Source organism: Lucilia sericata, unplaced genomic scaffold, assembly GCF_015586225.1.
Source record: "Lucilia sericata isolate MDLA Ls3-8-SP2 unplaced genomic scaffold, ASM1558622v1 Contig000206F_arrow, whole genome shotgun sequence".
NCBI lineage: Eukaryota > Metazoa > Arthropoda > Insecta > Diptera > Calliphoridae > Lucilia > Lucilia sericata.
Window position 1 is genome coordinate 180,001 of NW_023994234.1, and position 26,457 is coordinate 206,457.

At 31.1% G+C, this 26,457-nt stretch overlaps 2 protein-coding genes across 3 annotated transcripts in view; both read right to left on the minus strand.

Moving 5' to 3' along the window:
- LOC119602036 (exocyst complex component 3) overlaps positions 1–8,157 on the minus strand; it is a 17,827-nt gene extending 9,670 nt beyond the window's left edge. Inside the window, exons 1-3 of the mRNA XM_037953361.1 lie at positions 7,103–8,157; positions 5,585–6,352; positions 5,055–5,528 (exon numbers count right to left, since the gene is read on the minus strand). Coding sequence (XP_037809289.1) covers positions 5,055–5,528; positions 5,585–6,352; positions 7,103–8,074 — 2,214 coding nt within the window. The 5' untranslated portion in view covers positions 8,075–8,157. The remainder of the gene's footprint in view (positions 1–5,054; positions 5,529–5,584; positions 6,353–7,102) is intronic.
- Positions 8,158–14,747: 6,590 nt separating this feature from the next.
- LOC119602037 (arfGAP with SH3 domain, ANK repeat and PH domain-containing protein) overlaps positions 14,748–26,457 on the minus strand; it is a 46,840-nt gene continuing 35,130 nt past the window's right edge. The window contains exons 2-16 of one of the 2 annotated variants that reach the window (XM_037953362.1): positions 25,788–25,860; positions 25,338–25,483; positions 25,015–25,269; positions 24,788–24,873; positions 23,577–24,016; positions 23,346–23,505; positions 23,015–23,290; positions 22,468–22,948; positions 22,282–22,401; positions 19,821–20,163; positions 19,242–19,751; positions 19,106–19,182; positions 18,863–18,910; positions 15,846–16,028; positions 14,748–15,768 (exon numbers count right to left, since the gene is read on the minus strand). In XM_037953362.1, coding sequence (XP_037809290.1) covers positions 15,571–15,768; positions 15,846–16,028; positions 18,863–18,910; positions 19,106–19,182; positions 19,242–19,751; positions 19,821–20,163; positions 22,282–22,401; positions 22,468–22,948; positions 23,015–23,290; positions 23,346–23,505; positions 23,577–24,016; positions 24,788–24,873; positions 25,015–25,269; positions 25,338–25,483; positions 25,788–25,860 — 3,396 coding nt within the window. In that variant the 3' untranslated portion in view covers positions 14,748–15,570. The remainder of the gene's footprint in view (positions 15,769–15,845; positions 16,029–18,862; positions 18,911–19,105; positions 19,183–19,241; positions 19,752–19,820; positions 20,164–22,281; positions 22,402–22,467; positions 22,949–23,014; positions 23,291–23,345; positions 23,506–23,576; positions 24,017–24,787; positions 24,874–25,014; positions 25,270–25,337; positions 25,484–25,787; positions 25,861–26,457) is intronic. The other variant, XM_037953363.1, reaches the window with a different exon arrangement.

Consider the following 26,457-nt stretch of genomic DNA (forward strand, 5'->3'; position numbering starts at 1 on the left):
GCGAGAGAGCGAGCGAGCGAGCGAGCGAGCGAGCGAGCGAGCGAGCGAGCGAGCGAGCGAGAGAGCGAGCGATCGAGCGAGCGAGCGAGCGAGCGAGCGAGACGAGCGAGCGAGCGACAGCTAGCGAGCGGCGAGCGAGCGAGCGAGCGAGCGAGCTAGCGAGCGATCTATCTATCTATCTATCTTCTATCTATCTATCTATCTATCTATCACTATCATCATCTATCTATCTATCTATCTATCTATCTATCTATCTATCTATCTATCTATCTATCCAACTTTTCATTGGCTCATAGTTTTTCGATAAGAGCGACAATATTTAAGAAAATCGAATGGAGTGTAAAGTTTCCTATTTGGCAAATATATCTGGTCCCTTAAAACTATTAGAGGTTATTATATTAGACACAATGCCTTCAAAGTCAATTGCTTTTCTTGGCCCGTTTAATAAACATAATATTACCAATTTCTTTTATATAAACATTGTAACAAATACCATATTTGGCATAAAACGGGAAACAAGGATTAAAGCTATTTTTCATAATTCATATTTGAAAACATTACCTAAAGCTAGCGAATATTGAAAATTTATATTGGATGCTGTACCTCCTTTATAAATTCATTCACAAACACTACAAACACTAATGAGATGTTATATAAAATGGCCTTGATGTAATACAAAAAAAGTCTATAAAAGCTAAACTTTTAAAAAATGAAAAATAAAAAAACAATATACAAATAAACTTCCACGTTTCCCTTTAAAAAAAGACAACTTTATTTTAAGTATGAAAGAGGCTGACAAACATTATTCTTCCTCCCTGTCATTGCAACCCATTCCATTGATATCCCTTCACTACTATCTCATTCTACATTTAAATTACATTTACAGATTGTTCACGTTTCTTGCTTGTTTTGTTTTCTGTTTTCTGTTGATTTTGTTTTTGTTCATCTTCGCTTTTTGGCACATTCTGGAATTGTACTACAACCATTTAGATTGTACATAAAGTGGTGTTTTTGTGATTTTCCTGTCGTATGTTTCAATGTGTTTACAATGCTCATCATCATATTGACGTTCAGCCTAAAACTTTAACTACCAAAAACATTCTAAACTTGTCCGAAGGACAGACAGACTAAATGACTGAGCTACATACATAGATACATGATTCGTTATAAAGATTCAGATAATTTAAGGATTGTATTCGTTATCGAATTCTGAAATTTTCTTTTTGAGAATATTCAAATCAAAAAGTTTTATTTTCCGGGGTTTTACCTTAGAAACTACTTACATATAATGATTAATATCTGAATTCCCACACCGATTACTATAGTAATCATAGGTCTATAGACCTATGATATATGGGATAGTTATAGAATGATAGAATATAAGTTGGGTCTGCCTTATCGAAGGCATATTAAAATACGGTCTAAATATGTATCCTTATCATTGGCAATTTCCGAAATGTTATCTCAAAGTAACGTTACAAAATTTTTGTAACCCCAAATCTCATAATACATACATATATATTTTATTTATAAGCGGGATGTGATTTCAAGAGCGCGCAAAGATTGCATCTTTTTAAACTATTTTAAAAATCCTATTTGTTGGTTTTGCCGATTTATTAAAACACTAGAACTAGTCTCTGGTTTAGTATATAGACTAGTGGACAAGTCCATTGACTTGTCTATGGAATAGTCTAGGGACTGCTCTATGGACTAGCTTATTGAATAGTCGATTGACTAGACTATTGACAGTCTATTACTATTTAGAAAAACAGTAAACTATGGACTAGCCTATGTACAAGCGCAAATTTACTATATAGAAAAAGTACTTAATATGTCGTAGGAGTACTGCGGTATTTTTCGATGTGAAAAGTGCTGAAAATATTAGAATCGTATTGAAGATCACATATTAAATTTAATTACACAGGCCAAACAATTTTTAACCCACCGACCGAAAGTGTACTTTGATCAGTGGGTTAATGGATTGATCTGTGCTGAACTCGGATTTGGGCTCTAAATTTCTCAATCTTATCAGGTTTTCAATATATTGAGTTACAAAGCAATATCGATTGTCCTCACGCTCAAATATGGCCAAAAACGGAATTTTCTCAAGTTTTAGGACACGATATATCGAAATCCTGATGTAATGGAGATTTTCTGAGTTCAGAAATCAGTGCAGCTCAATGCAATATAAAAGTATAAGCGGGTCTAGGGGTTTCGATTTTTTCGAAATTTTCTTGGTCAAAATTAAAGGTAGTTTGGAAATTGGAGGATTTACAAGGGTGGATGGATACAGTAAAATCGTCTCAGAAAATTACTTTGAACCACATGGTATACTATAAGTTAGATGTTTGACTAACATTTCTAGGCTTTTTTTTCTAAAAGTTCGGGACCGGTTATCCAATGAAATGAAAGAATGTAAAATAAAGGGAGGCACTTAAATAATTAACAAATATTTTCCTACCCTTAACCATAGTAACAAATAACACTGTTATAGAGCATATTTTTGGTTACCCTGGCGACAACACTTTAAGTATAATTATTCATAGAATTGACACTTTTAATGTTCTGTATACAGGGTATTAGTGTATCACTAACTGGCTTTATCTCAACTATAAGGAATTGCTGCTGTTCGTTCAAATCAACTGCAGGCAGGCTGGCGGGTTGACTGGTTGTTTGCTTTACAGAATGGCTGACTGACTGGGTGGTTGGGTATGATTGAATTTGAGGTTTGGTGGAGACTTTTTATCTTTTATTTGTTGGCTTGGCTAAATACATAAGCCAACAACAACAGCATTAGTGGCAACAAAACACCTTAATTTTTAGGCACATGTATGAAACAAAATTGATTTTTTTTCATTTTTTTCTTCACAGACCATATTATTTATTTATAAAATTTGTTTTCATTATAGTGTATTATAAACATTTCTTTATTCTTTTATAAAAGAAAAGATAACCCCTGTAAAAATGTATACAAAGGGAGTTTTTTTTTCGTTAACAATTTTTTATTCAATAATTATGATGTAAACTATCAGATACATTCTTTATTATTAAATTTTTTTTGTACATATTTTGTTGTTGTTTACTCAAAAAATATTTCACGTGTTGGTTTTTTAGCAAATTGAATTTGAATTTTTTTTAATTATATTTTACACTCACTTTTAGATTGTAATTACTTTTTTTAATTTCATTAAAATTATTGTTAAATTAATGTTGCGTTTAAATCATTAAATATTAATGTGTTTAATTTATATTTTTATAAAAAATATTTAGATGTTTTTGTCCGCGACACCATGCGTTTTCTTCAGAGTTTTCTTTCGCCTAAATTTATTTTTTATTAACAAAAAGAAAGAGCTCGTCAGTCGAAGAACATTCTCTTAACCGACTGATTTTCATTTATTCACATTTTGCTCACCAAACCTTTCTTTTATTATACCCTACACTACTATAGTGGGTAGTAGGGTATTATGGATATGTTCTGATGTTTGTAACATTAAGAAATTATTAGTCCTTCTTATAGTATTCCAACCGCCAACAATTTATTAATGTGCACATGAATGTCAAAGTTCTTCGTGCAAAATTTGAGGATTCCATCTCTAATAAATTCCTACAAATGCGAATTTTTGTATTTAATTCATGCGGAAGGTACCACGCTCTCTTTTCCTAGTCCGCCAATTTATTACCCAAATATTCACATGGATGTCAGCATTTTTCATACAAAATTTTAGAATTTTAAACACTTTTTAAAGTCCGCCCATTTTCCCTCAAATGTTCGCATGGATGTTAAATTTCTTCTGGCAAAATTTGGAGATTCTACATCTCATAGTTTCCCAGATAGAGGAATTATTGTGTTTAATTCATATGGGAGGTGCCATGCCCCCTATTGCCAGTCTGCCAATTTATTACCCAAATATTCACATGGATGCCAAAGTTGTTCGAGCAAAAGTTGTTCAGTTATTCGAATTTTTGTATTTAATTCATATGGCTGGTTCAATGCACCCGTAATGAAAGTCCGCCCGTTTCATATGGGAGATGCATCGCCCTCTATTGCTAGTTTGCCCATTTTTTGTCCTAAATATTTATGTATGTTGATACTAAATTAGCTCCGAAAAAAATTAAGAACTCTGTTATATTTTTTCAGATATTTAAGATTTTCTTATATGGGAGGAGCCATGAACACTATAGCTAGGCCGCCCATATGTTCTTATGGATGTCAAAGTTGTCCATACAATATTTGAGAACTCTAACTGTTGCAGTTTCATGTGTTAACATCGCTGGGGTCCATCATATTGATTAAATTGTGATACCTATAAAGAGAGGTATTAGTGCACTTGGACCTGAAAACTCTAGCATCCTATCCATAGCATAACTGGTGTAGGGTATCATATGGTCGATCATGACCGTCTATACTTTCATACTTGTTCTTCATAAATTGTATATACAAAATTCAACAAAGGCGATAGTAGATATTTTTGTTGTTTTCTTTTTTTGTTGCTACTGCTGGCAGAGTACTGCGCCAACCAAAATGAACGACGGCGGTAGATATTTCAACGGCTGCTTAACGTGGACTGTATGGTTTCAATAGTTTTAAATCTGTCAAGGGAATTATACCGTTATGAATATGTACATATGTATATCATTATACTCCAAAACCATTATTTAAAACTATTGCAAAATAAATTTAATAATTTTTTATGTAAATTTTAAAGCTAAAAAATGGCTAAAAATTTCTTTAGGTAGACATTGAAATTCGGTATCATGTTTTCAATACTTTAAGATGGGATTTGAACTGCTAAAATCATAAGGCCGATAAAAGGAGGGTTATCCAACTGTCGTGGGAATGAGATGCTTTCAGTATTTGCACTACTTTGAAAATCTTATTAACAATAAAGACCACATTTAATAAAGCGTTAATTCAATTTTATTAAATAATAATAATCATATTAAAAATAATACTACAATAATATATAATAATATAAATCCCATTTCCATATACACAAATATGGAGAATATGTCCTACAGAGAATAATATATAAATAAATTTACCCTTGTGTCTACCATAATTTATCACTAAACACAATCTCTTTAAATATACAATCCTGCTTAGCAATAGTAACCATGGGTTTTTTCGATTGATTGGCATCCTGTACCTTTTGACGAATTTCGGCAGCTCTTACATCGTTGCGTATGTAAAAGAGTCGCACAATCTGATCTTCGGTCAACGATGGATAATTACCTAATAGAGTATGCAAGTCTAAGAGTAGCACTTCTACATCACACACCAGTAAGCTTGAAAGCATCGATATCAATTTCAGAGGAGAATCACTTAACGAAAGATTGGGAGCAATTTTCTCAAAGAATCTCTCTAGACGTTTTGCCTCGGAATTTATTTTGGTCTTGATGGCTTCACAATCGCTAGAAGGACGTGATAAACGTTTCGAGAGTAAAGCACGTATATAGCGTTTGGCCAATTGTTTTTGGGCCTCATTAATGACCATTTCGAAATTGGAGGGCGTTAAATGATTGTAATCCTAAAAGGAAAATAATATTAATTAAATTCATAAATTATTGAGAATAAAAAAAATACCTGAAAGTAATCGTCCAATGTTATACAAATGGTATCCACCGATATGGAGGTTGTAAGCCATTTTTGTGTAAACAAATCATTGAAATGACCATCTAAATCTAAGAAAGCCTCTTCCAGCAAATATCCAGTCGCTTGAGAACGTATACGCTGGAATGTATCCACAAGTTTCTCAAAACACTCATAGTGTTCAGTACGTGCATTGGGCCAATATTTCTGCTTCAGTTGATGTGCCAAATCCAACATTTGCTGACTATTATTTACTATAGCAATAATATGATGCGTGAAAAACTTGATTTGATCACGATTACGAAAATGATGTTCCTTTAAATCCACTACATGTTTCAAATACGTTTGACCAAACAAATCCAATTGTCGTATACTCATTACTAAAGCCTTAAAAGTCAAATCATTATGGATGGTATCAGTAACCTGCAGCAATTGATTAATCATATCGAAAATAATAACCGAGGCAGGACTATGATAATATTGTTCATCTTGATCGGGTGTTTGTTCCGAAAACCAATCACTTCTATCTTTGTCTGCAGTTGTGGTCATCCATTCTTGGAAGTTTCGTTGCATATTGCCTAAATATTCGTCTTCCAGTGAAGTTAAATGTTCGGCTGTAAGCAGAGATCCTGCTACTTGTTTTATGTTGACATTTAAGTCAGGATGTCGCATCAGTTCATGACCGGGATAAGTGTTTATAACCCAGGATAATAGAGAAACATATTCATTACCTTCTAAACCACCACTAGCTATATTTTCAATCTGTGAATATATAAAATCAAGGATTTTTAATCAATACTTAACAAAAGAACTGAGCTTGAACTGAACTAGAACTGAACTAGAACTGAACTAGAACTGAACTAGATCTGAAGTAGAACTGAACTAGAACTGAACTAGAACTGAACTAGAACTGAACTAGAACTGAACTAGAACTGAACTAGAACTGAACTAGAACTGAACTAGATCTGAAGTAGAACTGAACTAGAACTGAACTAGAACTGAACTAGAACTGAACTAGAACTGAACTAGAACTGAACTAGAACTGAACTAGAACTGAACTAGAACTGAACTAGAACTGAACTAGAACTGAACTAGAACTGAACTAGAACTCAACTAGAACTGAACTAGAACTGAACTAGAACTGAACTAGAACTGAACTAGAACTGAACTAGAACTAGAACTGAACTAGAACTGAACTAGAACTGAACTAGAACTGAACTAGAACTGAACTAGAACTGAACTAGAACTGAACTAGAACTGAACTAGAACTGAACTAGAACTGAACTAGAACTGAACTAGAACTGAACTAGAACTGAACTAGAACTGAACTAAAATTGAACTAGAGTTTAACAAGGACTAAATTAGAACTATTCTAGAACAGAACTGGGACTAAATTATCAGTGAACTAGATCTGAAATAGAACCTAACTTCAACTAGATAAGGAATTAACTACAACTGAACTAGTACTTCAGTTATTTCAACTATATCTAGATATTCCAAAAAAGTACTTACATAATTCGATAATCCTTCATGATACATTTTAACATATTCCTCAAATATGTTGTAGTGCGGTGGAAAGCAGGGTACACACAATGACTTGACTACTCTCAAATCCACAAGAATATTCTGTCGCAGTATTTCCAAATCACGCACCAACCACATCTTATTATCAGCTCTTTCCTCCAATTTGGAGCCTTCAATTCTTGTGATAACAGCCTCCTTTAAAACATTCATAGCCATAGCACGCCATTGCCGAGGACGTCCGGGAGGTAGAAAAGAAGTCACCTTTTGTTGCTGCAAAGCAAATTGATCGTTTTTCTCTTCACGCTCAATGATTCTCAATGCTGTGACAATGAATTTTGGTTCTTTGCGTACGGTATTTAAAGTACGACTTAATATCAAACGTAATTTCTTTTCCAAAGCCTGTGATACGGTGTCGATTTTCTCAAAATGTCGTTTAAGTGTAATCTTATCCGAGGCATGTTGTTTGGGTTGTTTGTGCAATTCATAGAGTAAATCATCACGGGCATTTTCCAACTCAGCCAAACGCTGGTGGGCATTAAGCAGTTTATCTTCTTCAATTAAGGCCATAGTTTGCTGGACACTGGAATCTACATTGAAGATATGCTTTAGATTCTCTACGGCTGTAGCATACTGGGAATGTTTTGTATTTTCTTCGCGTACATCTTCCAATGCATCATATATTTCCGGAACACCCTGCATAAGTTTCTCCACTTCGGCCATGGTCTGACTTACCTCTTTTACATCTTCGAGACAGGTCTTTAATTGCTTTAAACCCACTCTCACACCTTCTAATTGATTTTGCATGCCCGTTTTCAGCAAAGCCTCCACAGAGGCTTTTTTACGTTGCACTCGGTGACAATATTGCTCAACTTTTTCCAGTTGTCCCGGTCGCTGGAGCATATTTTTAATGTCTTTAAGGGCCGCTTGACGTGCCTCTTCCTCTAATTGTTGCAAATCCATGGGCGTTTTTTGTGTCTAATTACAATCAATTCACTGCACAAAATGTTGACGTTATAAAATTAATGTAAAAAATTGTTATGATTCTTCTTCTTTTTTGCGCCTATCAGCTGTTAAATAATATAGTGGGTAGTGATAACATATGTTGAAAACAACTTGGCATTACTTATTTAACAGTGAGGAGAAAAATTGTTAATAGTTTTAGAGCGGGTTTTTGAGATGGTAATCAAATGCCAATTAATAATCAGATTAGTTAATCTAAAAATAAATTTAATCTTATGTTAATCCCCTTTGATGTTTTTGAGTACAAGATTAAACTTCGCATTGTTGCCATACAAAACAACAGAAAACTTCACTGTTTGTTATCAAAACAATGCATATTTTATAAAAAAGAAGAAGACAATTGTAAATTTAATATGAAAATTAAAGAAAACTTAAATTAAAAACAAAAAAATGTATTTTGAAGTGTCCATAATTTATACTAATCAATAAATAGAACATTTTAATGTTTATATTTATAAACATTTTATTAATTTTTTTGCATCAGCTGTTTACACTTTTGCATTTCGTGCTTAAGATTAAACCACCTCCATTGGGCGCTTAAACTTGCAAACAAAATTAACTAATTGAGTACTCAAAAACATCTTTCGAGGATTAATTTAATTTAATCGCTAATCTTTCACCTAAAGATTGGCCCTTAAGGTTTAAAATTAAAAAGATTTACTTTAATTTTTATATATTTTCTTGCAATTAGATTGAAATAAAATTAACATAAAATTGTGCATTTCCATTATTTTCATTCAAATCAAAGTGAGTAATTCGAAAAAGTTCTATGACCCTTATACAGTGACAGTACTGAATGAAACCAATAATTTCAAAACAATTTCAATTTAATTTTCAAACCTGAAAATAATGCTATGTTTCCATTGGCTTCAAATCTACCAGGTTTGCGTATACCTCTTCGAGGTGTTTCCACTGAGCTTTCTCGTTTTTGAAATTCAAATTTTTGAACAAATCCTGTCATATAACGAAAATAAACATTTTTTTTTAATTTAAACATTAAAAATTAAACATTAAAAATACAAACTTACGGTTTTAATTGTATAAATTTATTTATTAAATGCCAACAATTTTAAAATTATTATTTGTTCATTTTTTATTTTGGTTGAAAATTAAATTTCCGAAATTTTTACGAAATCTATATAAAAAACAAGTAAAAAATTATAATCAGGCGAAGCCGACCATATAATACCCTACACCTTTGACAAAAATATAATGTGATTTAGTTGCCATAATAAAGCATTTAAGTTGAATTGTACCTTGCCTTAGATATACATACTTAAGCCGTTTATTGTTGAATAAAATTGTGGACATTTAAGTGAAATTTTGATGGGGTTTTTCATAGGGGCTAGGGTCATATGAGAACCTATTATTATGGAATTCGTCTTGTATACAACTTGGTTATTGCAGCTTTTTGTCGAGATATGAGTATATTAAACTTAATTATGAACTTAAAAGCCCTATTCGGCGGGTTCAGTTGTATGGGGGATAGGTGAAATAATGGACCGATGTAAACCATTTTCAACAGGCTTCATCTACGGTACCATAAAAGATCATGTGCCAAATTTCATTGAATTATCTCCAAAATTGCGACCTGTAGTTTGATTACAAGTTTTAAAAGCCCTATTCGGGGGTTCAGTTGTATGGGGGCTAGGTGAAATAAAGGACCGATGTTAACCATTTTCAATAGGCTTCGTCTACGATACCATAAAAGATCATGTACCAAATTTCATTGAATTATCTTCAAAATTGCGACCTTTAGTTTGATAACAAGTTTTAAAAGCCCTATTCGGGGGTTCAGTTGTATGGGGGCTAGGTGAAATAATAGACCAATGTTAACCATTTTCAATAGGCTTCGTCTACGGTACCATAAAAGATCATGTGCCAAATTTCATTGAATTATCTCCAAAATTGCGACCTGTAGTTTGATTACAAGTTTTAAAAGCCCTATTCGAGGGGTTTAGTTGTATGGGGGCTAGGTGAAATAAAGGACCGATGTTAACCATTTTCAATAGGCTTCGTCTACGATACCATAAAAGATCATGTGCCAAATTTCATTGAATTATCTGCAAAATTGCGACCTGTAGTTTGATTATAAGCTTTAAAAGCCCTATTGGGGGGTACAGTTGTATGGGGGTTAGGTGAAATAAAGGACCGATGTTAACCATTTCAATAGGCTTCGTCTACGATACCATAAAAGATCATGTACCAAATTTCATTGAATTATCTTCAAAATTGCGACCTGTAGTTTGATTACAAGGTTTACATGGACGGACGGACGGACAGACGGACGGACATAGCTAAATCGACTCAGAAAATGATTCTGAGCCGATTGGTATACTTTAAGGTGGGTATAGGACCAATATTATTGTGCGTTACAAACATCAGCACAAACCCAATATACCCTCCCCACTAAAGTGGTGTAGGGTATAACGAGAGAAACAATTGACAGTTTTTTTAATCTGTTATAACAAAGATAACGCTGGCTAGAATCCGAATCTCAAAAATTTCCCATCATATCAAGTTTTCGAGATAAAATTAAAAAAAAACTCGTTTTTTTGCCATTTTTAGACGCAATAAAAATTATGAAAATGTTTGCCGTAAAGGTAATATTAATTATTTTAGAAAATAAAGTGGTTTTTTAACTATGGCTTAAGTTATAGCGAAATAGAAAGAAGATGCATCGGAAGTTATGGTTTTATTTTTAAGTCGACATATTGAGTTTCAGTCAACATAAAAAATTTTATAAATAAGGATGTCTTCGTGCTGTTATAACGTCTCAAATATTTCCAAAAACAGGGTTTTTGCATCCTTTATGACAAGATATCTGGAAAACTTTATGTGATAGAGAAATTCAAAGCCTTCATTCGGATTCTGCTCAATTCCCTAGAAAAGTATACTTTAGTAGAGATGAATAATAATAATAATTTATAAGAATGTGTAATCTTTTTTTAATATTTTTTATTTATCGATTATAATCTTTTACAGTTTGTTTGTTTATCAATATGTATATGAGATTACATATTAACTTTATATAATAATTATATATTTTTAAATTTATATCATTTTATAATAATAATAATAATTAAAACAAAAATATATTTATAAATAGTAAAATAATACATTGGCATAAATATCTTTAATATAAATACAAATAGCGAAAATATCAGTTTTATTACTTTAACTTTCGACTTTCGAAACAAACAAAAAATAAAGAAAATAAAATAAAAAATTGTTTAAGGAAGATGATGTTTAGTAAAATGGTTTCGTTTGTTTGATATACAATTATTATTACTTTTATATATATAGTAGATATATAGTTTTTCTCGTTACTTAGTTTTCACTTGTTTTTTTTTTTAATAAATTACATTCATACATACTTACATTACATTATGTATTTTTGTTAATGTTTTGTGTGTTTATTTGTGGTTGTGTATCGATCGGTAAAAGGAATTTAAAAAAATCTTGTTTTATTTATTGTTTATTTAGAAACTTTTTAACTATTAAAAATAATATTAAAATGTTTACAGAAATTATTAAATAAAGAAGCATATTAAATGTTTATTTTGTTTAAAGAAAACTGAAATTGATTTATAAAAATTATAATAATGAGCGAGCATAAGAGTTTGTTGTTAAAACTTAAAAAAGAAAATAAATAAAAGATTTAGTAAAATGCTTAATAAATTTGATTATTTTTTTCTAAATATTATTAAATAATGAATACTGAATATGATAAATTGATATGACATGCAGTTTTTAGCTTATTGTGATAATATAGTGATTTTTTTATAATTTGTTTAATCAATTTTTAAAATACAATTATAACAGATAAAAATTGAGTTTTAAAGTGTTAAAAATTTGCTTTAAAAGCAATAATTTTATTCAAATTAATTGTATAAAAAAAGTTTATTTAAAATTGTACATGTTAATTCCAAATGACATGTTCCCTGTTATAGAACTTTATTACGATTAAGTTTGGATTTAGTACAATTTCACTAAAAATTTGTTTTTATATACAAACGCTACCAAGTTTTTCATCGTTAGTCTGAATTTCGATTAAGTTACGCGGCATACCGAAAAAAAGCTATTCCCCAAAAAAGGAATTGTGTGAAAGGAATTGAATTTAAACAATTATTAATGGAGATTTCGAACGCTTTCGAATACCAGCATTAGGCTTATAAGGCGCCAAGAATTTGGCAACCGATAAACCCTGTCCCCTAGTTTTTCAAAAAACTGTTGATTTGAAACAAAAGATCTTTCCAAGCGGAATGTTTAAAATAATTAATTAAATTCTTTGTGGATTAACTAAACTAAATGGAAACTAAAGATGCTTAAACAAAATCGAACGGAATAATAATTAAAACCACCAAAACTTTCTGTTTAAGGGTTTTCAGATTCATATGAAATCGTATAAAGCACGAGAACGACGATAGCCGTCAGCAGGCATGAAAAATTGTATTTTTTTCAGCTTTTACCATATTAGGAACTATTCTAAATAGTCAACAGACTAGTACGTGGACTGTTCATAGACTAATTAATAGACTTGTTCACTGACAATCAATCGACTGCTGTAAAAACTAGTCAGTAGACTGTTTCTTAGAATAGTCGATAACCTAGTCCATTGACCAGTCCGTAGACTAGTTCCTAGACTAGTCAAAAGTCAAGTCCATAGAATAGTCAATAGACTTTTGCAAAGAATAGTCAATATAATAGACTATTGACCAGTCCATTCATCAATCAATAGACTGTAATATCAGTCAATAGAATATTCCATAGTCCTGTCAATAAAATAGTGAACAGACCGGTCCATAGGATAGTCAATAGTCTATTCCATTGATAATCTATAGATTAACTATAAACTATAGTTAATGAACTAATCTATAAACATTTTAATAGACCAGTCAAAAGACTGGTCCAAAAAGTCCAACAAAATAGTTAAAAGAATAGTCAATATAGTCCATAGACAGATTTTGCAAAATATGCAGTTTTAAAACAGAAATCAAGTTTTAAACAATGATTTTGATTGAAACCTAAATAAAAAACAACAATTACAAACAAGAAAAATGTCACTTCAATAGTTCAGAAAAAGCTAAACATGGAGTTAATTTCAGTTTCAATCATGGAATGGGATTGTGTAATCAATTCGAAATTAAATGTTTGGAGCAATTCTATCGGCATAAAGAATAACTTTTTCTGAAATCCTACATTTGGGTATTTAAAAGTCCATGCCCTTGAACACTTTGACATTGTTTACGTTTGATCACATGTCACCAAACATTTCGTTTTGTTTATTTTTGAATATTATTTCAGAAATTTAAAATTAACTCAATTCTTAAAAAGTTATAATTATAAATTAAAATTCTCTAAGCAATTTAATAATATGCCTTGAAAAAAATCAAGTTATTTACTTTTTTTTAAACATAACCTCAATTTTTGTTAATCAAAGAACACATTATTAAATTTAAACAGAAATATCGCTTAATTAAAGTTTACTCTGTATTTTTTTCTATATTCTCCGAATTTAAGAAAAAGTTAATTATTATCAATGTATGTAAATAGTTATGATTTAACATTACAAATTTAACAAATAATAAAATAAAAAAGTTATATGCCTTGCAATTAAATAATTTAAGGTTTCTTTTACTCATCCAATTACTCATCAATTTAAGTTTTATTTGATTATTTATTATATGAATTTTATTATATTGTTTTTTCTAATAATGAGGTACTTAGCAAATGGGGGGGGGGGGTGTTTAGATATAATTTATTTTGTTTAAAAATTATGTTATTAATTTTAAATAGTTTGTTTAACATTCTATTATGTGTAGTTGTTAAAGTAATAATTACTACCAATATTTAAAAAGCGTTTATCTGTTGTAGATTTTTGTTTTATTTTTGTAGTTATAAATTGTCTGCATTAATAACAATTAAAATTATGTTTTATAAACGTTTACACATCATATAATATTTCTTTATTTAGGATTTTTTTTACTTTATTTGTTTTTTAAATATAGTTTTAACAAAATTTATTTTACAAATTTTATTATTTTTTTATTAAATTTTTAATATTCCTGATTTAACATAACTTTTGCGTTTTTTGAGTTTTTGTTTTAATAAAAACATATTGTAAAGTTATGCTTAAAATAAGTTTATTTATGGCAGCTCTAAACATATTTTTTTATACATAGTTTTTTATTTATTTATCGATTGATTGTTTGTTCATAATTATTTTATTTTTGTTTTAATCAATTTAACAAATATTTTGTTTATTGTTTAATTTTACAGACTATTAAAAAATATTTATAAAGTTCTACATATTTTTTGTTATTGTTGTTGTAAATCAGTTTGCATTATTACTTTTCTTGTTTACAAATAATACTTCGAATGTTAATGTGAGTTATTAGGGTTTTAAAATTAACATTAAAATGTAATAGTAGTGAAACTGTTTGGAATTTTGAACATAATTTAAGAGAATAGGATTCTTTGATAATTGATTGATATGTGTGATGTTTATGTAATTGCTTTCGGAAGCGAATCTTTTTCATTTTAGCAAATCAAACTGCCAGAACTCCGAAACGATCGCATGTGTTATTAATTTCTTAGGGAAAAGTTAACGATTTATTTATCCTTCCCCGACATCTACACAAATAGTTTTCCACTTGATTTTTAAACAAAAATCCAAAACTATTCTATTAAATTATGACCAATCATTGAATTCCATTAGAAAGATTTGGTTTATTAAAGTAAAACTTATAAAAGTGTGTTAGATTAAAGTTAAAATATATTTTACAATTATTTAACATTCAATTAATACAAGTTGTTGTTAAGAAAAAATATAAATCAATTAGAATTAATTAATACTATACAGTAGAGAAGAGAAGGAGGACGTGGAGGAAGAGTTGTTTGAGGTAAGCAAAACCATACCATAAATGATGTATTCTTCTTATATACAACATACAACTTTATAAAAGCACAAACAAAATAAAACAAAATAGTTATACTTTTCTAATGCATTTAGCACTAAAGGTTTGCTTTCAAAAAAAAATGCCTTACCAATTGTTTATATTTTGTTTTGTTTTTTTTTTCTTGCTTTACTAACAATAACATATTCTTCTTGGTTATTTAATTGTTTTATAAAATTCTTAATATTTTTCTTATGTTTATCTAAGTAATACATACAAATATTTACTGGAGTAAAATTTTGGAGCGGAACAAATGGTGTCGTGTGTTTGTTGTCTATTAAAAATGTTGTTGAGTAAATCATTTTTTTTATTATTATTTTTAAAAATTGTATACTTTTATGTCTTGCATGTCTTTAAATACCTTTACAACACGTACAATAATAATAATTTATGTCATTCTCTTTCTTTAGCTTAATAAAGTTCAATAATTTAGTTTGTTTCTGTTTGGATTGTGTCTTTAGTTTGCAACTTTTACTATTAATCGGGTAACATATGGACGAAACTTACGGGGAACATGCCACGACGTGTGGGATCACCTTCAATAACACCCTCCATCCAATTCTCATCATCGGTGCGCTCATTAAGCACAATTAATATTTCACCTTCTTTAAATTCCAATTCATCATCATTGTCAGCCGAACAATCGTATAAAGCACGACAACGACGATGTCCAGTCTGTTAAAAAAAATTATACCAAACACCTCAATTAATTAAAAGTAAATGTTTAAAGTTTTTCCAATCATTTCACTTACATAATTAAATTTATTTGCACTCGTACTTGTGCCTTTTAATAGATTATCAGGTGATGAGTTGATACGATCATTATCACTAGATGATAAGTTTGAATCGGCTGAGTGATCTAAACCGCCTCCAGATGAATCCATATCTGTGTGCCATGATTCATAATCGGCATAATTTGTTGACTGATTCATTAACTGCAAGTGTAGTTGGAAGAAAACAAACAATATTATTTATAATTCAATGATTAAACGTTCATAAAAAAAATAAAAATTATTTATAATGTATAGAGATAAAGAAATTTAATTTTAGTATTAAGAAAAGATTGCCTTTTTGTGTATATATTATTTAAGGTCAAATTTTTATTAATAAAGCAAAAATACTAAACATTTAAGTTAGATATTTTTTGTTAAAGTATAATGGCGCCGATCATACAACTATAGTTTAGAACCTTTAAACAAGGTTTAAAAAACAAACCACATATCTTTAAGCCAATTTCTGTAGCTCATAAAAACAACTTACTTTTTATTACATGAGCTTAATTTTGTAAAGGAAAAGTAATTATTGCTTTCAATGAAAACAGTTAAAAGTGGATTGAAATGTATGAAATTTGTGAAAATACTTTATATCAACTCAAAATAATATCGAAATAAAAGAGAAAGCTACATGGAGAAAAACTCCAAAAAGCTTAAAAAGTAACACAGAGATACATTTTTTGTTTTTATTTTAAAATACTGACACATTTTCAAAATAGATTCATATCTTTGAGAGTACGGTTTACACTTTGTGATCGGAATCATTGAAAAGAGAGGCTTTTGTGTTTTTTATAAAAATGTGTTTCAATCCTTACTACATTAGGTTTTGGCAATTTGTCTCGTGTCTACTCTAATCCACGATTCAAATTTAATTTAAATTTAAAAATTATATACAACTAGGTGAACAACACATAAATAAACATATAAAACAAATAAGAAATTATAAACAAATAGAAACACAGATCGGAACTTCGAAAAAGCATAAATACAAAAGAGTTCAGAAAAATAAAAATTTTCACCATTATATATAAAAGTATTTTCATATCGAAAATATCCTAGCAATGATTCAATTTTAGTTCAGTTCTAGTTCAGTTCTAGTTCAGTTCAAGTTCAGTCTAGTTCAGTTCTAGTTCAGTTCTAGTTCAGTTCTAGTTCTAGTTCAGTTCTAGTTCAGTTCTAGTTCAGTTCTAGTTCAGTTCTAGTTCAGTTCTAGTTCAGTTCTAGTTCAGTTCTAGTTCAGTTCTAGTTCAGTTCTAGTTCAGTTCTAGTTCAGTTCTAGTTCAGTTCTAGTTCAGTTCTAGTTCAGTTCTAGTTCAGTTCTAGTTCAGTTCTAGTTCAGTTCTAGTTCAGTTCTAGTTCAGTTCTAGTTCAGTTCTAGTTCAGTTCTAGTTCAGTTCTAGTTCAGTTCTAGTTCAGTTCTAGTTCAGTTCTAGTTCAGTTCTAGTTCAGTTCTAGTTCAGTTCTAGTTCAGTTCTAGTTCAGTTCTAGTTCAGTTCTAGTTCAGTTCTAGTTCAGTTCTAGTTCAGTTCTAGTTCAGTTCTAGTTCAGTTCTAGTTCAGTTCTAGTTCAGTTCTAGTTCAGTTCTAGTTCAGTTCTAGTTCAGTTCTAGTTCAGTTCTAGTTCAGTTCTAGTTCAGTTCTAGTTCAGTTCTAGTTCAGTTCTAGTTCAGTTCTAGTTCAGTTCTAGTTCAGTTCTAGTTCAGTTCTAGTTCAGTTCTAGTTCAGTTCTAGTTCAGTTCTAGTTCAGTTCTAGTTCAGTTCTAGTTCAGTTCTAGTTCAGTTCTAGTTCAGTTCTAGTTCAGTTCAGTTCTAGTTCAGTTCTAGTTCAGTTCAGTTCTAGTTCAGTTCTAGTTCAGTTCAGTTCTAGTTCAGTTCTAGTTCAGTTCTAGTTCAGTTCTAGTTCAGTTCTAGTTCAGTTCTAGTTCAGTTCTAGTTCAGTTCTAGTTCAGTTCTAGTTCAGTTCTAGTTCAGTTCTAGTTCAGTTCTAGTTCAGTTCTAGTTCAGTTCTAGTTCAGTTCTAGTTCAGTTCTAGTTCAGTTCTAGTTCAGTTCTAGTTCAGTTCTAGTTCAGTTCTAGTTCAGTTCTAGTTCAGTTCTAGTTCAGTTCTAGTTCAGTTCTAGTTCAGTTCTAGTTCAGTTCTAGTTCAATTCAGTTCTAGTTCAGTTCTAGTTCAGTTCGGTTCTAGTTCAGTTCTAGTTCAGTTCTAGTTCAGTTCTAGTTCAGATCTAGTTCAGTTGTAGTTCAGTTGTAGTTCAGTTCTTGTTTACTTTTACTTTTGGTTCAGTTCTAGTTCTTGTTTAATTCTACTTTTGTTAAATATTGTTTTGTTAAATTCTAGTTCTTTTTCAGTTCTACTTTTTGTTCAATTCTAGTTTTAATGCACATTTAGTTCTACTTTTTGTTCAATTCTAGTTTTAATGCACATCTAGTTCTTCTTTTTGTGAACTTTTAGATCTTGTACAGTTTTTGCCCAGCCCTAGCTAATAGCTCCTAGTTACAGTTCTGTTCTAGTTCTTGTTCAGTCGTACTTCCGTTCGAATCTGAAATAAGAAAGGAAATATTACAAATATAATTTACTATGAGTTGTGCTTATTTGTTCTCGAATTAACCATGAGAGAATACACAGTTAATAACAGCAAACTAGAAAATCTAGAAACTAACTTAGGGTTAGTTGCTTTTCTATTACAGAAAATTATATAAACTTGCTATCGTAGTATAAAGCATATTTTGTTTATAACGGCATATTTTACATCGTAAAATATGTGAACTTTAAAAACAAATAAGTTAAATTGATTTTTATATAACAATGAGAAAAAGCAGTTCGTTACATGCTTTAATTGGCTCGTGAAAGTCGTTTTGTAAAAAATTATATGTACACATATAATCATATAAATATAAATATAAATAATTTTGTTAAGTAAATCAATATTAAAATTAAACGATTAAACAAAAAACAACACAGCAAATTGCAAACAAACAGCGAACCAATTTTTTTACCGTTTCCTCACTGGGTTGTGATAATTTCAATAACCTGTTATGTTTGCGCTGAAAAATATTTCAAAATAAGGTAATTGATTTGAAAAAAAGAAGAATTCGTATAAAGACAATAATAAATATTTAAAGAAATAACAAAGCAGCATTTAAATTGTAACATGGTAACATGGGTTCACTAAAAGTACAATAGCATTTGCAGTACCTACAAAATTGTTTAAATTCAATGTGAAATATTGATTTGCTTACCTTACGGGGTGGCGCAATAGGACCTTCATCCATAGAACTAATACTTTCATTCGATTGACCATTCGCTATTTCACGATCTTAAAATAAACAAATAACGATAAAAATATAAAGTTAATCATACCGAATTGTTAATTACCTGATGATGGCGGTCCGGGAGGTGGTATTTTTGGACGTGTTAAAGCAGATTTATCAACATGTTTCAATGTTGGTATTTCACCTGCAGGTGGTAATACTAATTTTGCACCAGCCAAGTGCAAATTTCGATTCAGCGACTCACCACTGGGCGAGCGTTTATGACCAAATGTTGTCATGGCTGGCAATATGTGATGGCTTGTGGGGGGTGGTCCACCATTCGGATCCTGTGAAACGAGTTTATCGAAACGTTCATAGAAACCACCACCATGTGATGCTGAACTATTGTGACCCATAATGCGAGGACTACTATCTACGGAACGTAAATGTGGCAATGTACCATAGTTGGCATCCATCGATTGATTCTTTTGATTGTGCGTTCGTATATCGTTTGTATCGAAATTTTGTGAATGTCGGGGAGCATGCGGCAATGTACCATAGAATGTCGATGAATTTGTACTAGTACCCGGAGGTGGTGCTGGTGCTGTACGTTTTTTCAAAGAATTCATATTGGCTGAAAATTTAGTTGCCCAAAATTATATACAATTTCCCCAGTTTACAAATACAAAAATATTAAATTTACCTGTAGATGTGGATTTTCGAGCGCCACCTACAAACTCACTGTTACTTCTTGGTCCCATGCGACCACTCTGACTGGATGCCGAACTGGGACTGGAACCGCCACCAGCAGCTGCACTATTCGTACATCCTGCATTTATGTTGCCGGCACTACCCAAATACTGACCAAGTGACATTTGTTGTTTTGGCGATGTCCCGGCTGACTGTTGATACATGGGCAATGTAAACTGTCGAGTAGGACAGTTGGCTATTGGACTAGAACTACTCTGTATAGAATCACAAGTTGAGGAACGAGAACGTAATACGGGTGAATCACCACCAGCGAAACTTGGTGGACGGGAGCGTTTCTAAAAAGAAATCAATATATTTAAAGGGTTTTATTATGTATTTTTATTTTTCAGTCAATAAAGCTGCAATGGCCTATATTCCTATCGTTGTGGCTATAGTTTATAGTCCTTACTATAGTTTCTAGTCCTGACTATAATCTATATTCCACTCTATTCTATAGTGTATACTATATCCCGATCTATTGTTCAGACTATAGTCCAGTCTACAGTCCATTATATAGTCCAGACTGTAGTCCAGGTTATAGTCCAGACTGTAGTCAATAATACCGACTATTGACTACCATACTATAGTGCAGTCTATAGTCTAGTCTATAGTCTAGACTACAGCTAGGTCTATTGTTCAAACCATAGCTGTAAAATAATGATTAATAATCGTAATCATTATTAATTAGATTATTTTTATTAAAAAGGTAAAATTAATGATTAATTAACGATTATTTTCAATTTTTTTAATTAATTATTGATTACGATTAAAAATAATCTAAAAATAATCAGGGATTAATTGGAATTAATGAAAATAATCAAAAAAAATCAAAATTAATCAAAAAATTAGTTGATTATTTTCAAGGATTAATTTTGATTAATTTGGATTATTTTCCATATATTTAGTATAATTTCCTCCCAAAAAAAACTCTAAGAAAAATTTAATTATTTTTCCGCTAATCCACTAAAAATTACGGATTTTTTGAGACCCATTTCGAAAAGATTGCAGTAATTTTTTTCTAATATCTTGTACTGAGATCAAGATTTTCAATCGAAATAAACTTGATAAATATATTGCTTTCGATAAAACAGTCATATAATCGAATAGTGTGTAATTTGAAAAACATTTTTCCATTACTCGTAATGTAAAAAGATAGAGAATTGTACCAAATATATTGAAATTAATCAAAAATAATCAAAATTAATCCTTGAAAATAATCAAATTAATTATTTGATTAATTCTGATTATTTTTGATTATTTTCATTAATTTTTATTAATCCTGATTATTTTTAGATTAATTTTAATCGTAATCAATTAATAATCAGAAATTTTATACCAGAGAATTAAATAATCATTACGATTATTTTTTAAAAATAATTTAATTGATTATTAATCGTAATCGAAATTTTACAGCTATGGTTAAAACTATAGTCCAGTCTACAGTCCAGTATATAGTTCAGTCTATAGTCCAGTCTATAGTCCAGTTTATAATCTAGTTTATAGTCTAGACTATTGTCCAGACTATAGTCCGGTCTATAGTCGAGTCTATTGTCCAGAATATAGACTAGTCTATAGTCCAGACTATAGTCGACTGTATAGTCCAGACTATAGTCGATTGTATAGTCCAGACTACAGTCGACTGTATAGTCCAGATTATAGTCGAGTCTATAGTCCAGACTATAGTCGAGTCTATAGTCCAGACTATAGTCGAGTCTTTAGTTCAGACTATAGTCGAGTCTATAGTCCAGTCTATAGTCTATAGAATATAGACTAGTCTATAGTCCAGACTATAGTCGACTGTATAGTCCAGACTATAGTCGATTGTATAGTCCAGACTACAGTCGACTGTATAGTCCAGATTATAGTCGAGTCTATAGTCCAGACTATAGTCGAGTCTATAGTCCAGACTATAGTCGAGTCTTTAGTCCAGACTATAGTAGAGTCTATAGTCCAGACTATAGTCGAGTCTATAGTCCAGACTATAGTCGAGTCTATAGTCCAGACTATAGACGAGTCTATAGTCCAGACTATAGACGAGTCTATAGTCCAGACTATAGTCGAGTCTATAGTCCAGACTATAGTCGAGTCTATAGTCCAGACTATAGTCGAGTCTATAGTCCAGACTATAGTCGAGTCTATAGTCCAGACTATAGTCGAGTCTATAGTCCAGACTATAGTCCATACTATAGTCGAGTCTATAGTCCAGACTATAGTCGAGTCTATAGTCCAGACTATAGTCGAGTCTATAGTCCAGTCTATAGTCGAGTCTATAGTCCAGTCTATAGTCCAGACTATAGTCGAGTCTGTAGTCCAGACTATAGTCGAGTCTATAGTCCAGACTATAGTCGAACCTATAGTCCAGATTATTATCATAAACTATACTTTCTGTGATCCAAACTAATCTATCTACTTACACGTTCATCAATCACAGTATCATCATCTGAAAAATCTGTTGAACCATCTTCATTCGGCAGATTCCAATCAGTGTTAATGTGATCGAAAGCACTTTTCTCCCGTCTCATGGCACATTCAATCTATAAGTCAAAAGTTTCCATTTATTACATATACACTCCAACCACCAAAAACTATGCATAACATACCAATTCTTTACACACGGTATGGCCCATTTCTTTGGCTATGTCCAGCGCTGTTTTATTTTGTGAATTACGCAATTCATAATCGGCTCCCGAACGCAATAACAATTTAATACATTCGCGTTTATCGTGTAGAGCGCACAAATGCAAGGCGGTATTTTTTCCGGTAACATTTAATATACTGGGTGGATTTGTGGCCTTATTAAGACCTTTTGGTGGCATATTTTGTATGAGAAAATCAACAATGTGGAGTGTGGAACCCTGTTCTCTTAGCACGGCTAAATGAAGTGGAGTTTCACCATCATCCCAGGAGGGTAAACAACATGTGAGATCAGCACCCTCAGCCCAAACTTGCAACAGTTGACTCATGTCGGCATTAACAACAGCCTGTTCCAGGTCACAGCGTAAATCATTTTCATCGGCACAGGTGCGCATCACATAACGTTTCGCCACATATTTGGCTCGTATGAAATCATAACGTTGTTCCCTTAAGAGCAAATTAATATTGTAGTTATAAATTTGATATAAAAATTAACAACAAAAAACAACTTACATTGTACTATCAGGTGTTAGTTTTCCTTTGCCCAATGTTGCTTCCATAATCTCATTTAAGGTATGATTACCCATGGCACGAGCTATCAACAGATTGGCTGTAGTTAAATTATCCAAAGTTAAACTTTGTATACGAGAATGATGCACACCGAGATCTCGATGAACGCCTGAACATTGTATACACACCAGTATACCAAAATTCAGACTAGTCCAAGTGACATCGTTGCGTGAGCCACAATCGCAACATTGATCGTTGCCCGGCAACATTTGGACGTATCTACGGAATATTTAATAATTTAGTTTTTTTCAAAAACATATTCAACTGTACGTACCTTATAACAGTCTTTTGTAGCTCAACTAAACTAGGACTCATTTGTGGATTTGCATGTTGGAATGCTTTAGCTAAAGCTTTTTCTTTACAATTAACCAAAACAGCCATCCAGGCTTTTTGATCAGCTTCATCTTCAGCTTGAAAATGATATGGACGATTATCTGCATAACATAATACAACAAATATTTAATAAAACTTTTTTAATTAATATCTATTTTTGCATTTTACTTACAACTGATTAAATCAAAGCCACGCTTATCATCTGGCACTGGTTTAATCTGACACGTTAATAGATTCACTCTTGTAGGTGGTTTTGTTTCATCCGCATGACAAATATCAAGAAACCCATCACTGGTAACACGACATCGTCGTTTCTGCCACACCCTTCGCACTTTACCCTCACTTTTCTTTAGTAAATGTCCCGATCGTGTTACGCCATGATGTTTATCACCTTGCAGCTGATGTAGGGAATAACCTGTACCTCCTCCTCCTTTATCCGTTGGCACATTCTCGACTCTCTCAAAATCCGGCGTACTTCGCAATAACGTTCGCAATTCCAGTAAACTACGACGATCTTCATCTTGTCGTTGTTTAATTTTATGTAATTTATCACTTAAATCACTAATATACGTTCCAAAATGTTCAATTGTCTGTAGACCGTCTTTGAAATAACTGAAATACGAAAAAGGATATTAAAAGAATTCATTAGCAATATAGATTTGCTATAAAAACTTTGCAAATTTTGATATTAATATAGTGCATATATGGGAAATGTATTGAAGAAGTCAAGTGAAAATGTTGTCTTTTTTGTCATCTTGTACGTCGTATTTTCTGCCGTCTTGTATTTAGTCTTATCAGGAAATCGGTTCGTTCCGGATCAGAGATCCAACTGTCTTGCAATCGGCGTCTTGTCTGTCTCTCCAAATATACATACATATATAAATAAAATGTTAGTGATGATCATTTTATAATTGATCATAGATCTCATATAAGACCTTAATTCGAAAATTATTTTGCCTTATAGTCGGCCTTGACCGACATAATTTTCTTAATTGTTTTTATAACTTTTTAGTGTTTTTTGAGATATTTCTCGGAATAATTAAATCGTATAACAAAACTTTAAAAATGGAATTATAGATCACAAATATCTCAATTACAATTCCTCAACAAATCAAAAAACATTATGTACAATGACAAACAAATAAAAGCGAGATATTTACATAAAAACACATAAAAAATTTTCGCAATAAACAATTTACTATTCAAAACATGCACAATAATCACAAATTTGGAATATGCTGCTGGTGGTTGTATACAATTTCACTTCATACGGGTGTTTGAAATGATCTTACAATAATATATTACTCGTTGCTTATACATGTACATAATGTATACAAAATATGTACATAGTATGTATAATAATTCGGATAGTATTGTACTTACTTATTCAAAGCATGATAGTATTCGATAAAATGCTGCAGCAGCTCGATGCCAGTTTTTGTTTTGATTTCCTTATATTTCAACAAATACTAGAAAACAGAAACAATAAAAAATAAACAGTTTTAAATTACAAATATTTTTATTTGGTGAGAATGTCAGTTGGAAGATTAAAATATGTGTTAAAGTGTGATGTGGTTTTAAATATATGTACATATGTATGTAGATATTACCTCGCATGTTTGTAATTGATAGAGACGTCTTTCCTTTTCCATTTCATCAGCCACAACGGCAGCATCAATTTCCGTTCGTACCATACCGGCTTCTTTGGCTTGTGCCTTTTTCTCTTTTTCAATTTTTATAAATTTAGCTTCATAATCTTTGGCTGCCTTATCAAAGGGTCTTTTCATTTCACCCTTAACACCTCTCAATTCACTCTTAAGCATTGTATCTACCGGAAACATAACAATATTATTGATATTTTGCATCTGTAAGAAAATTACCGAAAATTAATTAATTCATTACAAACATATTTTGAATAATCTATTAAACATACCAAAGTTTTCATTAATGCACTCAATTCTTTTGTTACCACCGAAAATTTAAGGAATGCAGCACCTATATCAGGTTCATCTTGATCTATTACTTTCCCACCCAAACGTTCTAAGGCTCTCACCAAAAACATTTCGTTGTCCACATGTGCTGCAAAACAAAAAAAAGGAAACAAGTTAATAAAGGAAATAGAAAATGGATGTTGCCAGCAAAATTTAAATGGAAAAGGAAAGAAAGAAAGATTATGAAATGTGTTTCTTGTGTTTAGTTTATTTTGTTATCAATATATTTACACATGGATGTACATATGTAAGTATTATCGATTTATTTTAAATGCAATATATAATTGCATTACTACTAACACACATGTTAAACATACATGTTTGAGAGGTATAAAGAAAAAAAAAACATCATGTTTGTCATGTGTAAATCAAAAATTTGTTAAAAAACTTACTATTTCCTGAATTGTGTATGGCCTTGACTGCCTTTTTCAGTTTTGTTAGTCCTTCACGGTCGAATTCCAAACGCTGTAAATAAAAATAAAATAGAAAACAAAAATATATTACAAACTGTTTTTTTTTGTATTGACTTGTTTAATGTATTTATGTAATTGTAAAATAAAAAACTTGTACGCGTTTTATAAAAACTATTAAAATATTTATTTCCTTTCGGGAAAAGACAAAAATATTCGGAAAAGTTCAAAAAGTCGACTTTTCAAAATACACAAAATTCGAAAAGTCGACTTTTTGTTTCAACTATAGAACTTTGCCTCTGTCCAGGCATGGAAAATTGAAATTTTGAAATACATAGTAAGAAATTATAAGTTATACCAAAAAGAGTACTTTTAAGGTTTTAAAGTACAAAACTAATTTTCTACACGACCATGTACTAGACTATAGACTAGACTTTAGACTAGACTAGACTATAGACTATACTATAGACTAGACTATATAGACTAGACTATAGACTAGATAGACTAGATAGACTAGACTAGACTATAGACTAGACTAAGACTAGACTATAGACTAGACTAAAGACTAGACTATAGACTAGACTATAGACTAGACTATAGACTAGACTAGACTAGACTAGAGACTATAGACTAGACTATAGACTAGACTATA